Source organism: Gracilinanus agilis, chromosome 3, assembly GCF_016433145.1.
Source record: "Gracilinanus agilis isolate LMUSP501 chromosome 3, AgileGrace, whole genome shotgun sequence".
In the NCBI taxonomy this organism is placed as follows: Eukaryota; Metazoa; Chordata; class Mammalia; order Didelphimorphia; family Didelphidae; genus Gracilinanus; species Gracilinanus agilis.
Window position 1 is genome coordinate 189,184,459 of NC_058132.1, and position 15,751 is coordinate 189,200,209.

Here is a 15,751-nt window from a genome sequence, read left to right on the forward strand (position 1 = left end):
TATATATATATATATATTTTTTTGCTTTTTCTAAAGGGACGAGATGACCTGCGTCAAGATGCAGTAATGCAGCAAGTTTTCCAGATGTGTAATATGTTACTCCAGAGAAACACTGACACGAGAAAAAGAAAATTGACTATTTGCACATATAAGGTAACAGTTTTTTGCTGCTAATACTTTACCATGGCAGGTATGTTAGATGCCTTTTTCATGCTATATGGATTCCTTTGTCTTTCTTTTTAAAATTAATTCACTGAAAATAATAATAGACAATCATTAAGTGGGAATAATCTGATTTATTACCCTCTACTTCTCTTACCCATGTCTTAAAGCATATGTGCCAGCCATTTTAATTATAAACTATTTTCTCCATTAGTCTTTTCTCAGTGCTTATCCCACTTGACCTCTCTCTGTAGCTTGGCTTCTTCCTTCTGGATACTCTGTTCTGCTTTGGCTTCACTGGCATAGCTCTTTCCAAGTCTTCTCCCTATCCTTTTTGACTTTCTCTTCTCCGTCTCTCCCATAAGTTTAATTATCACCTACAGATAACTTCTTTACATATACAACTCTAATCTTTTTTCTTGGAGAGTAGTCCTATATCACCAATTGCTCTTTGAACATCTCCACCTACATCACCTGTTGGCATCTCAAATTTGGCAGGTCCAAAGCAGAACTCATTATCTTCTTCTGTAAAACTGTACTTCCTCTATACTTGACTATTTCTTTTGAATGTACTTCAAACACCTACATTTGCAAAATTAGAGTCTTTTTTGACTCCATTTTCTCTTCTCCCTTCCCCCCATCCAATTAGTTTCCAAATCTTGTCTCTCCTCACAACATTAGTCACACTTGCCCTTTCATAACAGGGTACCACTAAACCCTGCAAGAGCTCCTTGTGTTGTACCTGGATGACTGTATTTTCTGTGTTCTCCAAAGACCTTGACAATGGGTGCTTAATAAATATGTACTGTGGGGGCAGCTGGGTAGCTCAGTGGATTGAGAGTCAGGCCTAGAGATGGGAGGTCCTAGATTCAAATCCAGCCTCAGACACTTTCTAGCTGTGTGACCCTGGGCAAGTCACTTGACCCCCATTGCCCACCCTTACCACTCTTCCACCAAGGAGCCAATACACAGAAGTTAAGGGTTAAAAAAAAATATAAAAATATAAAAAATAAATATGTACTGAATGAATGTTCAAAGATTATACAGTATTAGAGTGGAAGGGACCTTGGAGATCACTTAGTTTAGTCTATTCATTTTATAAATGATAAAACCAAGATACAGGGAAGGAAAGACTCTTCATGAAATTCTTACAGCCTTCTTAGTGATTCAGCTAGAACTAAAATCCTGATCTCTTCCTTTTTTTGTTATTCTTTCCTCTTTAGCACACTGCTTCCTTACTACAATCATATGTAACAAGTAGATATGTCTAATCCTCATCGGGCTTGTAACCTTCAGTTATAACTTCATCACCAACTATTGCCTGGATATGTCTCTCCACCTGTAGGTTGCACAGGCTTCTCAAAATTAAACCTGTCTAAAATGTAACTAACCAACCCATTTTCCTAATTTCTCTTTTTGTCATGGTCACTACCATTCTTCCATCTGTTTAGGTTTGCAACCTCTGTGTGGAGTGGAATTCTGGGGAGGCTTGTACCCCCAGAAATCACTCTATTGAGCAGACAGGAGGCTTGATAAGATGCAGGCAGAGAAAAACTGCTTTATTTGGAGAAAACAGTGGACAGCAAGAAAGGGGGGCAGGAGAGGAAGGAGAAGGGAAGGAGAAGGGATTCTGCTCACAAAAGCAGCTTGCTCGGGGCAAAAATGTCCTCTCTTCTAGGTATAATCACAGACTTTACTTTTTTTTTTTTTTTTTTTGGTTAAATAGTTGTTTATTGGAAAAAGTGGGCTGAGGAGGGGTCACTAGATTGACCACAGAGCAACAACACCACACAAGTTAGGAGTGATGGGAGAGGTCAGCACAAAGCCCTGGGATCTCAGCCTCTTCCCGGACTGTGAGGGATGGCCTGGAGTGTTAGGGCATACCCAGATGGAAGGTCTTGACTTAGTAGGCATGGTTAGAAGCAAAGAGGGATTTGCTGACTGCAGCTCCCGACTTTTCAGATGGCATATACTTGCCTTGAGCAGCCTGGCTATTAGCCAAGGCCCACTTATCATATTCCTCCTGGGCAGCCTGGCCATTTTCCTTCTGTCCACCCCAGGTCATGAGGGCAGATGCCTGCAGAGCTTGGCCATAAGAAAAGGTCAGGGCCCATGGCTTGTGCAAGGGGCAGGTGCTGATGGCATTGAGATTGATGGAGGCATCCTCCTCACTCTCACCCCCAGACAGGAAGGTGATACCAGTGACTGCAGGAGGCACAGCCCTGTGAAGGGCAGTTACAGTTGCCATTGCAATCACCTCATGTGAATATTTCTGGGTATAAGCATGGTCAGGAGTGACCATGTTAGGCTTCATCAAGGTCCCCTCCAGATAGATATGGTGGTCACTCAAAACTTTGAAGACAGATGCCAGAACCTTGAGTGGTAGTCTGCCCATTGGTCCCTGCCAGGGGCACTACACCTTTGTCTACCTTGATGCCCACAACACCACCCTTGGCCTTTATGACTTTGGAAAGGGTCGACCATCATCAGCTTTCTGGTAGAGCGTCTCATGGAAAAGGATGACACCTCCAATGCAGTTGTTTACTTGATCATCTGCTGTCAGAAGTAACTGCCTATAAAGGCGGCAATTTTCTTCTGTGTTCTCAATTCCAATGGACTGTAGCCGCTTTGCAATGCTGCCTGTGGACTCATCTGCGGCCAGGATTCCCTTGCCTGGAGCAACAATTCTTTGAGCTATATCAGAGAGCTCTTTCTTTTGCTCTGGTGATAGTGCTGGGAATTGGCAAGGCATGTTTTTTCTTTAGCTGTACTGGTAGTTTCCTGGCCTCCGAGGTGAACTGCTGGTCTTGATGGCGAGTTTACTGGCAAGAAGACCACTTATGGTCGGGAGCCGAACTTCTGAGCTTTCCAAATGCAAATGTTGCCTATTGAGCACAGGAGGGGGCCCACAGACTTTTATAATAATCCTGATGCAAGATTCTCCTCCTTCCCTCTCTAATCCCACTGAAATGGAGTGGAGCTGTGATGTTTCATGTCTTCAGTGTGTGATTTTCTACATTATGTACCCCTAAAGACCCTTCTCAGTGACATACTGGCAACACTTCAGATCATGTTCTCCATCAGGGAGGATCTCTGGCTCCACAATGGGGACAGTGCCATTCTGCTGGCAAACGCTGGCATATTGGGCCAGCACATTGGCATTCTCCATGATGGTAAGTGGGGAAGGTGTATTTTCCCCAATCTTCAGTACACAACGGCACCTGGCAAAATCAGCCCCATCCTTCTTATACTGGGCACAGCGCTCAGCCAGACATAGTCAACTTCTAAATAACAGGAATTTGGGGATAAAAGAAAAGAGGATAAAAACTAGCTGCATTGACAAAAACCCAACTGGGGCAGTCCCCTATTGACATAAGAGTGAATCTGCTATTTTGTAAAAACCATTTACACTCACAATTCATGCAAAAGCTTAACAGGAAATGGATCTCATTTTGGGGTGAAAAACTTTTCACTAGTTCTAAGCTATATATTTTTTAATTTTTAAAACATTCTTTTATTTTTCTTCCTTGCATGTGTAATGCAATATGTGTTCTTTTCTCTCATTTTTTATCCTTGAGAGCATTGTATTTTTTCCCTAACTTTTTAATTTTCTTATTGCTTTTCCTTTTAATTTTTTTTAATTAGAGCAATTGATTTTTCCCTTTTTCTCATTTTTTGTACTTAAAGCACATATAATCAATGTTAATCCTTTTTTGATTTTACAGTGATATAAGTGTAATATATATATTTGCTATAATATTAATGCATACCCAAAAAGCCTTAGACTATGGCAACCTGCCAATTATTGGTAAATATTATGGGACCATGATTAATATCTCTCTGTCTGATTCCAGGAGAAGGAAAAAAGAGCCACAAGATCATGGAGACCGACTGAGAATCTGCAAAGTGCCAAGGAGTAAAAGGCCATGCAGACCATGGATTGAGGAAGTTCTATGCCAATACTGAAGGGCTTGAAACTAGTGTTTGAGTTTTGGGGTTGTAGTTTTCTAATACTTTAGAGGCCAGACTTCCCCTTAACTTAAATTACTAGTAAAGCACCTAAGATTAGCTATCATTGTGCCTTATTCACTGAGAAGGTGCAGAAAAAATCAGACCAGGGAAAGACATTTCCCTTGCACACATATTTGGTCCTGTTATTTCTCTTATATATAGAATGGCAATTTTCTGTAGTCCTGGCTCCTGGATGGGTAATTGCAAACTGCTTAAATCACTTTAATTGGGCCTTGATTCAAGGACCTGTTATAAGTTTATTTTTCCTTACATTTTTGAGCATAGATTTTGACATTTTACATTTCATTCACAAATTAATTTTTTTCTCTTTTATTTGGATTTTATTCTTTTTTTTATTTCTTTTGCCAATTGATTTCATACAACCCCATGACTCAGCCATGTATCCTTAGCTGACCTGGGGTACCCTCTTCAGGAGAGAATGTGTTATTTGGAATTTTCCTCAGGTGTGTGCAAGTTTTATAATCTTAATGTCTGTATTATAATCTATAATGTAAAATTTTAACTCTTTTAGGAGTAATTTCAGGTGGGGAATATATAATTCTCAGAAGGAAATATATCTTTTATAATCTATAATGTAAAGTTTAAATTCTTTTGAGAGTAATTTCAGGATAAGAAATTTGCCATCTCCCCAGAATCCAGACAGCGAACCTGTTTGGTGAAGGCACCATGAAGATGCCTGAAGAGCCTTCACTGGATCATAAAGATCCAAATTGAACTTTGTGGTGCAGTTGATTGAACTATGGGAAGTTGGATGAGTTGAATGCATTTGTTTTGAATGTACACTCTTATGCCAATAGGGGACTGCCCCAAATTGGCTTTTTGTAGATACAGCTAGTTTTTATCCTCTTTTCTTTTATCCCCAAATTCCTGTAATTTAGAAGTTGACTATGTTTATAAGATCCACTGAAAAAGACCAGTCTTTTTCGCTGGATCTCAGGGGGGAAATGTGTTATTTGGAATTTTGGGGGTTCATTTGAGCTTTTAAATATTTAGATATATGACAAACTTCCTGTGGACTTTTAGGGGGCCTGGAAACTACATTTCCCATGATTCCTCTTGTAATGCAAGTAGAGAGGAAGTGTGATTACATAACAGAATAAGATTCCTGGGGTCATTGGAGGCAGCCTCTTTTGGTACCTGCGCTCTTTGGTACCTATGCTCTCTTTGGTATGTAGGAGAGGTGGGAGAAGGTATGGCGGGGAATATGAAATAGATCTTAGCAGGGTCTTCTTATATTTTACCAAACATGGCCATAATTAAAATATTAATACTTATAATATCCATCTATATTTATTATAATTATATCAAACTCTTACTGATCTTCCTCACCTCCATTCTTTCCTCTCATTCATATTACCCATAGCAACTAAATTGATATTCCTAAAGTCTAATGAGTTTCATTCTTAGGGAACTTCAGCAATTCCCTATTTGCTCTAGGATAAAACACAAATGTCTCTTTGTCATTTATTTAAGTCTAACTCCAACATATTTTTCTTTCCTTTTAAAAAATGCTTAATTAACTACTTTTATATTTGTCAGTCATTTTTAGAACTTGCCCCTTCTTCCACCTTGCTTGATCCCCCTGGTTCCCATTTAACAAAGAGAAAACAAACAAAAACACCTGATATGATGATGTTGTCTGAAAAAAACAGTAAGCATTTAAGTGTCTACTGTGCTAGGGTTATAATCACAAAAGTATGATAGTCTCTGCCCCATAGGAATTTATATTTTCTTAGGGAGATGAAACATTTTTCACAGAAAAGTGAATATAAAATATATACCAAATAAGTGTAAAGAGATTTGGGCACAGACTGGCCAAGATAGTAGTAACTAGATGTAAGAGAGCTTTGATGAAGGGAGATATAACTACAGGGATCCTAAATGGAGCCATTCTTAGAATGGTAGATTGTCACATTCTCTTTTCAGGAACAATGCATACAAGATACCATGGTGGTCCCCTTCTTCTCTGCCAAGAAGAATTATGTTTACTATTCTCTGTTTGGAACCTTTGCTGGTTTTTTCAGTTCCTTTACAGTAGGGCTTCCTTCCTTACATCCTTTTCATTGTATATATGTTTTTGGTTTTGCCTATTTCAGTATGCGTAACTTCTTAAAATTGTTTCTCAGAATTCTTTTTTTCATCTTTTTTTCTAAGCAATGAAATTTTATTACATTACTGTATTTGTTTTGTTTTTTTAGCCATTCTCATGGCACCCATTTTACATTTCATTCTTGGCTGCCTCAATGAATATCTTATTGGGCCTTTTTCCCCCCATCTCTGATATATGCCCAGTAGTAAGATTGACGGATCCAAGGAAACAGACATTTAAGTTATTTTCCTTGTAAATAATTACCAGCTGATATACAGAATGTTTATTCTATTTCATAGATTTACCAACAGTGAATTAGTATTCTTTTCTTCTCATAGCTCACATTAATTACTAAAAGTTTTTGTGATTTTTTTTTTTTTACCAGTTTGGAGGATGAAACCTTTAGGATTGTTTTATTTGGATTTATCTTGCAGTTAGTGTTTTGGAATATGTTCTTAAATCATCATTTTGAGTTTGTAACTCTTTCAAAGTCCATTCATATCTTGCTATGTATCTTTTGGGGAATGACTCTGTTACAGATTTGGCATTTATTTATGTGTCTTGGGTATCAAACTTTTATCAGTGATATTTGATGTAAATATTTACACCATCTGACAGCTTTTTATAGTCTGTTTCCCTTTGTTATTCATGCAAATACTTAAAAATATTACGTAATAGAAATTGTCTTTTTGCTTTTTATGGTTTCTTCTGTTCCCGATTAGGGTAAAAATTCTCTTCTTGGCCAGAGATGTGAAAGATGCTGTCTTTAATTCTCTTCTAATTTTTTTTTACCGGGATTTTTAAAAGCTTATTATATAGGGTGTAGTATAAGATATTGATCTAAACTTAATTTTTGTTGCACTCTTTTTCAGTCTTTTGGATAGTTATTGTCAAAAAATGAGTCCTTCCCTGGGTAATTTATATTCTTAAGTTTGTTGAACACCAGTCTCCATTTTTTTAAAACCCTAATATCTTTTATATATATATCCTTCTTTATTAATTTTATTTTTTATAAGGCTAGGCAATGGGGGTTAAGTGACTTGCCTAGGGTCACACAGCTAGGAAGTGTCTGAGGCCAGATTTGAACCTAGGACCTCCTCTCTCAACGCCTGGCTCTCAATCCACTGAGCCATCCAGCTGCCCTCCAGTCTCCATTTTTTGATTGCTTCTGTTTCTCATTTATCTAGTATGTTCCACTGACCTTTTTTTTTTATTAGTATTGAAATTTTTAATGATTCCTGACTTTTTATAGTTTTTATATGATCCTCAGGTCATAGATCTAGAGCTGATAGGGATCACAGAGGTCATTTAGTCCAACACCCTCATTAAACTTTTAAGAAAACTGAGGCCCAGGGGGCTTAATTTGCCCAAAGGGGTACAGATAGTACACATCAAAGGTGAGAGTTTAGTGGGAATCTCAGTCCTCAGATCCAGAACTAGCACTTCTCCCACTATACTCTTCATCTTACATGACAGGAAATGTTGTACACACAGGCATTATTATTGTTAGTTTTTTTTAAATTTAGAATATTATTCCATGGTTACATGATTCATGATCCTCTTCTCTCCCCCACCCCCCACCCCCGCTTTTTCCGCTCCCCCCCCCAAAGCCGACAAGCAATTCCACTGGGTTATACACGTATTACTGTTCAAAACCTATTTCTGTGTTGTTTATATCTGCAGTAGCATGATCCTTTACCATCAAAACTCCAGTCATATCCCTATCACATTATGTGATTGATTACATATTTTTCTAATGCATTTCCATCTCCACAGTTCTTTCTCTTGATGTGGATAGCATTCTTTCTCACAAAGTTCCTCTGAATTGTCCTGGTCTTTGTATTGCTGCTAGTACAGAAGTCCATTACATTCGATTTTACCACAGTGTATCAGTCTCTGTGTATAATGTTCTCCTGATTCTGCTCCTTTCACTCTGCATCAATTCCTGGAGGTCTTTCCAGTTCACATGGAATTCCTCCAGTTTATTATTCCTTTGAGCGCAATAGTATTCCATCACCAACTGTTTAGTTTTGCAAACCTATAATGGTCATTTTTGCCAAAGGGTCTACAAAGCTTTTACTGACTGTTCCATGCAGTTTTACTTATGTTACTTATTTCAAATTGGTGCCCTACCATACATAAAAGATATTTCGTCTACAACTGTAGGTGGTTCCCCTTTCTCAGCGAAGTGGTGTCCTTGAATGGTGTACAGGGACAGTGCCCATTGGTGAATTTCTTGTTAATAATGAAGATGGGGCTCATAAAAGGTATCGACCAAAGGATTTCAGTGCTTATCAGTGCCAAAAGAAAATGATGGTGAGTTACAATCGGAAATTATTTTAAAGTTTTCTTGTAGCGTATTTCAAAAGTTGGTCTTTGTAACTTAAAAATAGTATATGTTTTCAATATTCAGAATATCTTCAAATATGTGACATCACAACAAAAGTGTCTGTGTATTATAGTAAAGTAAGCTAAGGTCTTTTTTAAAATTTATGAAGCACCAAGAGGCACCATGGTTCAGTAGGCAGACCGCATCCTGCATCTGACAGATTTTGGTTTGATTATCTGACTTTTGGAAGCTTCCCAATGTTTTCAGTTATAAATGAATTTGCTAGTGAGTTGCATGCTGGAAGCTAAGATGGTAGAATAAGAGGCCCTCACCTCACCCAAACCCTTCAAGCACACAAAGACAGAAAGTAAAGCACCTCAAAACAAAGAAGAGCAGGGGAAGCACGTCTCACTGGGATGAGAGGCGAGAGTGGCTCAGCGAGTGTAGCACTGGGGCAACCAGCAAGTGCAGAGCAGCCCAGAGAGCTTCCCTGTGGCCTGAGATAAGGAATCTGCAGAGCAGGGAGCAATCCAACATGCTGCCCAAATGGCAGATTAGGGAGCAGCTTAGCACAGGAGACAACAGGAAAACCAATAGCAAGAGGGGCAGGATTCAGACTGTCTTAATTCAGATCTTTCCTTAAAGGAAATAAAAACTGGTGCTGAGTATTGAAGTAGGTGGAAATAAGGCTGGCCACATAATTTGTTAATATAAAAAGCATTTTCTTCCCTAATAGCTTAAATTCTAACAGGTATGATCCCATGCCCATATTGCAAGTATTGTTGTTCTGTTACTGCTATAGCAATTCTTTACTGCTATAAGCCACAGTAGGACTCCATACATTTTGTGGACATAATATTGCTTTGGCATCTTATTTAAAGGACATGCAGAAAAAATCTTTTGAAGAAAAGTATGAAGCCTTCATGGACATCTGCCAAAATTTTCAACCAGTCTTCCGCTACTTTTGCATGGAAAAATTCTTGGACCCAGCAGTTTGGTTTGAAAAGCGATTGGCATACACTCGCAGCGTGGCCACTTCTTCTATTGGTAACTTTTTAAACAACTTTACTTAATAATAACCTTAGCTCTTTTAAATGTGGCGAGTTCTTTTTCCCTTGGCAAGCTGTGATTATGGAGACATATCTGCATTATTTAATGAAGATTTTCACATTTGGCCTTCTTTTTCCCACTACATGAGTATACCCTTTTGTGTTGTTGCAGGGGGAAATTACCTGGCCCCCCACCCCCACCCCCCCGAGTAAAGCTTGGCATATTTTTTAGGCATTTAGCAAATAACATCTGACCAAAGGGAAGGAGAATAGGCTTAGTGGTAGGTAATTATTCGTTTCTTATAGAAACATGGCTACTGATTTTCCACTCTATTATTTTCTGTGTAGAATTTGAAATCATGTGTCTGATAGAGGACTAGTCTTGAGATAAGGAAACCCTGAATTCAAGTCCTACCTTCAGACCTCCTTGCTATATGACCAGTAGAGGAAGTAGACTATAAGTATACTTACATATAGTAACTAACTCAGTCTTTCAGTGCCCCAAGCACTTCCCTAAGATTTTAAATTACAAATGAGTTGCTGACTTGCGTTGATTGAAGAAGTTTAGTTTCTATACTGAAAAGTTCTTCCACTGATGGACTTATAAGTTTGAATACTTACACCTGCTGAAGTTCTTTCCCAACCCCAACCCCACAAGAAAGGAAGATAAAATCTTTCAAGGCATAAGATAAAAAATTTCATAGTACATTGTTAGTGCAGGAATATTTTGTGTTTAGCAGAAAGTTTTCTGATTTGGGGGCTAAAGCAGTGATGCCCATCTTAATGTCTGCTGTTCCACCCATTATATTTTTATTTGTTTCTGAATGACCAGAATGTAGAGTATGAATTTTAAATTGAGCAGACAAGTAACCTTAATATCCGTGCATTTTAAAACAGACCATACTTTTGGTCTAATTTGTTCCTGTTATCTTAAGAATTTAGTCTTCAAGAAGTGGGGCAGTTCTTAGAGAGCCCAGCCTAGAGACAGGAAGTATTGGGTTCAAATCTGGCCTCAGACACTTCCCAGATGTATGATCCTGGGGCAAGTCACTTAATCCCAGTTCTGTCTACCTCTTCCCTCTCTTCTGCCTTGGAACCAGTACTTAGTATTGATTCCAAGTCAAACTATGGGTTTATTTTTTTTTTTAAGCATACAAAAGTAGTATTTCTTCTTGTAAAATTAGTATAAACTGAGGCTTTTTTTCATGATAATGACCATATGAGCCATATAGATTAGTCTTTTCAAATAGGGAGTTTTTCATTTCCTAAATGGAAGTAGGCGGCACAGTAGATAGAGAGCTGGGCCTAGAGTCAGGAAGACACTTAATAGCTATACAATCTTGGAGAAGGCACTTAAACTTCTCTTTACTTCAGTTTTCCCAATTGTAAAGTGTAGATAATAGTAACACCTATTTTATAGGGTTATTAAGTGAGAGAAAATTTGTAAAGCACTTGGCACAGTGTCTAGTGCAGAGTACATGCTTGTTTTCTTCCTTCCTTTTTCCCTCCTTTCTTCCTTTCTTTTTGCCATAAATGGAGAATGTATCTTAATTGAAGCTGCTCTAAATTAGCCCTACTCAATTGTAAATTATATTGATTTTAAAAATATATTCATGGAACTGAAATCTTCCTAAAATATGACAAACTATTTTTAGTGAGAATTTTAGTTTTGATACAGATTATACTTTCATACACTACCCATAATGTACATTTCCTGAAAAGAGCCAAGGAAAATAACATTGAAACATGACTGCAAATGAAAGGACATTCAACCTTATAGCTCTATACCTTTATCATTTGTTAAGAGGAAGGAAAGATGTATGCTTTAACTTTAACAAGTTAGTACCTATCGTCTGTGGTATTTGGTCTGAGAAGTTTTTTACTTATTTAAAGTTTTCTCCTACATATTTGCTGCCTTTGGGTATTGTTGTAATTTGGGCTTTGCTTTCTTCATGTTGCGCTACTTTTCATATAAGCCTTCTTTTATTTGAGTTCTTAACATGCAAAGTGGCCTTAGGATTCCTTTATTTTCTTTTATATGTGTGTGTGTGTGTGTCTGTGTCTGTGTCTGTGTCTGTCTGTCTCTGTGTGTGTATGTGTATACACTTTTCCAATTACATGTAATAACAAATTTCCACACAAGTTTCCCAAGTTACAGAATCAAGCTTCCCTTCTTTCCTCCCTTTTCTTTTCCCATCCCAGTGCCGATAGGTGATTCAATCTGGGTTGTACATGTGTTAGCTTGCAAAACATATTCCATATTGTTCATTTTTGTGAGTAATCTTACAAAATCAAAACTCCAAAACATAAAACCCAAATAAACAAATGAAAAATGATATGCTTTTATTCACATTCCAACTCCAACAGTTCTTTCTCTGGAGGTGAATAGCATTCTTTGTTATAAGTTTCTCAAAATTGTCCTAGATCATTATATTGCTGATAATAGAGCTAAGTCTTTCAGAGTTGTTTATTTCAGTGTTTTAGTTACTGTGCACAATGTTCTCCTGATTCTTCTTATTTTACTCTGCATCAGTTCATATAGATTTTTCCAGCTCTTTTCTGAAATCATCTTGTTCCTCATTCCTTATAGCACAATATATTCCATCAACATCATACACCACAGTTTGTTCAGCCATTCTCTAATTGAGGGAGAACACTTTAATTTCTAATTCTTTGCCACCATAAAAAGTGCAGCTATAATTTTGTACAAGTAGGTCCTTTCCCCTTTTTTTGATCTCTCTCTAGGATTTCTTAAACTCAAAATATTTTGAGGCAGTAAGATTTGATAAAGCTGTTGTACATATTATTTATTAAATATTCAAAATAAAACAAAGATCTAAGGTCTCTAGCAGCAAGAAATATTGATAGCATTTTGATTTAAGAAATTAGAGGAATAGATAAAACAGTATTTTTCATTGTCATTTGTATCATATCTTGGGGTTTTTCTCTCCTTAGTTGGTTACATACTTGGACTTGGTGATCGACATGTCCAGAATATCTTGATTAATGAGCAATCAGCAGAACTTGTGCACATAGATTTAGGTGAGTAATAAAATCCAAAAAACCTCTGGGTGTCATAAACATGGTTCTTAATCTTCTGTCATCTCTTCTCTTAGGGGTTGCATTTGAACAGGGGAAGATTCTTCCTACTCCAGAAACTGTTCCTTTTAGACTAACCAGAGATATTGTGGATGGAATGGGCATCACTGGTGTGGAAGGTGTCTTCAGAAGGTACAGGATATTTTTTGAGTAACTAAAATTGTTAGGAAGATTTGTCTTCATTTTAATAAAGATGGTTTCAGTTCAATTCAGCAAGCATTAATTTCTTGCTGTGTGACAGACACTGGGGACTTCTGCTCTCCAGTATGTTATATGCTACTGGAGAGAAACCACATGCAGGGAGCAGAGGGCATTTAGAATCAGAGTGAGGAGAGAGAACATCCAGGCAAGGGGAGGCCAGACTGTGCAAAGGCAGGATAGTCCAGTCGTGCTTAACTACCATAATTGCACAGAGGTAGAGACACAATATCATTTTTTATTTTTTTATGATTTCTGTTTGACTTATAGGTGCTGTGAGAAAACTATGGAAGTTATGAGAAATTCTCAGGAAACTCTTTTAACCATTGTTGAGGTAAATGTTTTTAGGCAGTAAATTGTAAGGCTGGCAATCTTTATTGGTTCTTCTCCTTTTCACATAAATTCCTGGTTGACTGGTAATTCAGATTAAGGAGACGAATGCCCTGGTTATGGCCATTATTTTATTTAGGCTAGTGGTGGTGATATTCATGAATGAGTTCTATTAAGCTTTTCTGGACTGTTTTTGCATTTTAAACAGTAACATAACATTTACTATCTAAAGGAACACTTTCATTTCTTAGATCTATCTATGTCTATTTCTATAATGGTGGTGACGCCTACGTTCCTTTCCTAAAGTCTGCCCTATTAGTTGTTTCTGAGTATAGTTTTAATAGGCACACAGTTCTTCTAAGGCATATATACTCCTTCAATTTAGGTCCTGCTCTATGATCCTCTCTTTGACTGGACCATGAACCCCTTGAAAGCTCTGTATTTGCAGCAGAGGCCAGAGGATGAGACTGAACTTAATTCTACTCTTAATACACAAGATCAGGAGTGTAACAGAAGTCTCAGGTAAATAATGTCTTAATGAAAGGCATACTTACATTATTTTTTAAATTCCCAAAGTTCTTGAAACAGTGCACTGTCATAGTGAAATCTCTTTTTTTTTTTTGTCACTAGTCGTATTGATCAGAGTTTCAACAAAGTAGCTGAACGTGTTCTAATGAGGCTACAGGAGAAGCTGAAAGGGGTAGAGGAAGGAACAGTGCTCAGCGTGGGTGGACAAGTGAATTTGCTCATCCAGCAAGCAATGGATCCCAAAAATCTCAGCCGCCTTTTTCCTGGATGGAAAGCTTGGGTATAATCTTTGGAATGTGAAAATTGGAGATTGAAATAATAACGTTGGCCTTTTTTTCCCAAAAAAATTTACTTTGAAATTAGTTAAGAAACTTGCCTTAGGTAATAGTATACATTGTTTTTCATTAAAAAGATGGTCCAAAGGTTTTACAGAATAGTCCTGAGGAATATTTTTTTTATATTTTGGTTGGAAATAGGGATGCCAAATTTTTCTAGACCAGTCTTAAAGATCCTTTCATTGAAATAAATGATCTATTTAAAGTACAGACATCTATTAAGTGTTTTAAATCTAGTGAATATTATTTTAAATTCTGATTACTGGCCTTGTCAAATGATTCATTTGGAAGAGTGATAGAAGCAGCACATAGATATAGATTTTTTTCCTCACTTGCCATTACTATATTAAGTAAAACATAGTGTTTGGTATCTCTAGAGAGGAATAGCTAAGATAGTGAGGGCACTGAAAAAAAATCATGTCATATTTGTAAGAGAGGAAGGACATAATAGTGATCTTGAGATAACTGAAGGGCTAGAATGTGAATGCAGGATTAGATTTAATATTGCTAGAACCAGTAAATGGAAATTTTAGAATGATAGGTTTTAGCTTAAATATATTTTTTAAGGTCATTAATTTTTTTTTTTCACAAATGGCTCCATCTCCACAGAACTTTCCAGTGCAATAAAGAAAAAACAGAATTTTCAAGCATAATTGATTGACAACCTATTTGTGAACCCTCTTGCATTGAATGATCTTAGAATTCAAATTAACCACATAGATTTTTAGTAAATTACCTTTCACAATTTATATTTGTGTTATTCTGTAATGAAATCTTAATAATTATTGTATTCTTCAGCAAAATAAGTATTATAAACAGCTGTTTGCTTAATACTTTTAATACATAAGCTAAAATTAATGTTTATATAGAAAGAATATTTTTTAAATCCTGTTACTTAGTCTTAGATGAACAAAATTACCATATACAAATTTGAAATGGGCTGATGGTAAAGGAGTTCATTTACATGGGATACTGACACCTTTCTGTATGGAAAACTAGTCATTTAAAATGGCTTAATTTTGCTTATCTATAAAATGGAATTTTAAGATTGTTAACATTTATAAACTATTTTCAAAAGGAAAATAGCCAGCTACTTGAAATGAGATATTTTAATGATTTTTTTTTTAGTAATACCATTATTGGTAAACTTGCCACTATGTTGTTATACTTTTTACATTTCATGGTCATATTATGTGAAAACTAGAAGGCAGTTGTTTTCCTTTCTTTAGACTAAACAAAATAGGTAAAAGTTATATTCTCAATTCTCAAAGTTGCCTTCTTTTTTGGTTCAAGGAAAATCTGGTAAAGGAGTTTAAGGAGATAATTAGATTTTAATGTGTGTTGCTGACAGTGTATATTCTCATTAAGAGTTTTTGGTTACCTTCGATATCTGTTACTGTAATATTCTATAGTAGGTATGTATCAGAGATGCTATTTACTTTGTTTTAGAAGTTTGGGACTTTGCCATTTTAGTAAGAAAAATATTAATGGTTTTTAATCCTCTGTTAGTAAGTACACATAACAAGTGCACATACCAAAAACACTCAGAAAATAAGAAATTGAGATTGGGAATGATTTTTCTAAAGGTGGTTTCATTTTT

At 36.7% G+C, this 15,751-nt stretch overlaps 1 protein-coding gene and 1 pseudogene across 3 annotated transcripts in view; one reads left to right on the forward strand and one right to left on the reverse strand.

The window, feature by feature from the left end:
* Window positions 1-14,102, forward strand: part of ATM (ATM serine/threonine kinase) — a 136,569-nt gene extending 122,467 nt beyond the window's left edge. For all 3 annotated transcript variants that reach the window (XM_044669121.1, XM_044669122.1, XM_044669123.1), the window contains exons 55-62: window positions 37-153; window positions 8,450-8,599; window positions 9,494-9,659; window positions 12,617-12,703; window positions 12,778-12,892; window positions 13,229-13,292; window positions 13,674-13,810; window positions 13,919-14,102. In XM_044669121.1, coding sequence (XP_044525056.1) covers window positions 37-153; window positions 8,450-8,599; window positions 9,494-9,659; window positions 12,617-12,703; window positions 12,778-12,892; window positions 13,229-13,292; window positions 13,674-13,810; window positions 13,919-14,102 — 1,020 coding nt within the window. The remainder of the gene's footprint in view (window positions 1-36; window positions 154-8,449; window positions 8,600-9,493; window positions 9,660-12,616; window positions 12,704-12,777; window positions 12,893-13,228; window positions 13,293-13,673; window positions 13,811-13,918) is intronic.
* Window positions 2,066-4,112, reverse strand: LOC123241476 (annotated as a pseudogene).
* Window positions 14,103-15,751: the final 1,649 nt, after the last annotated feature.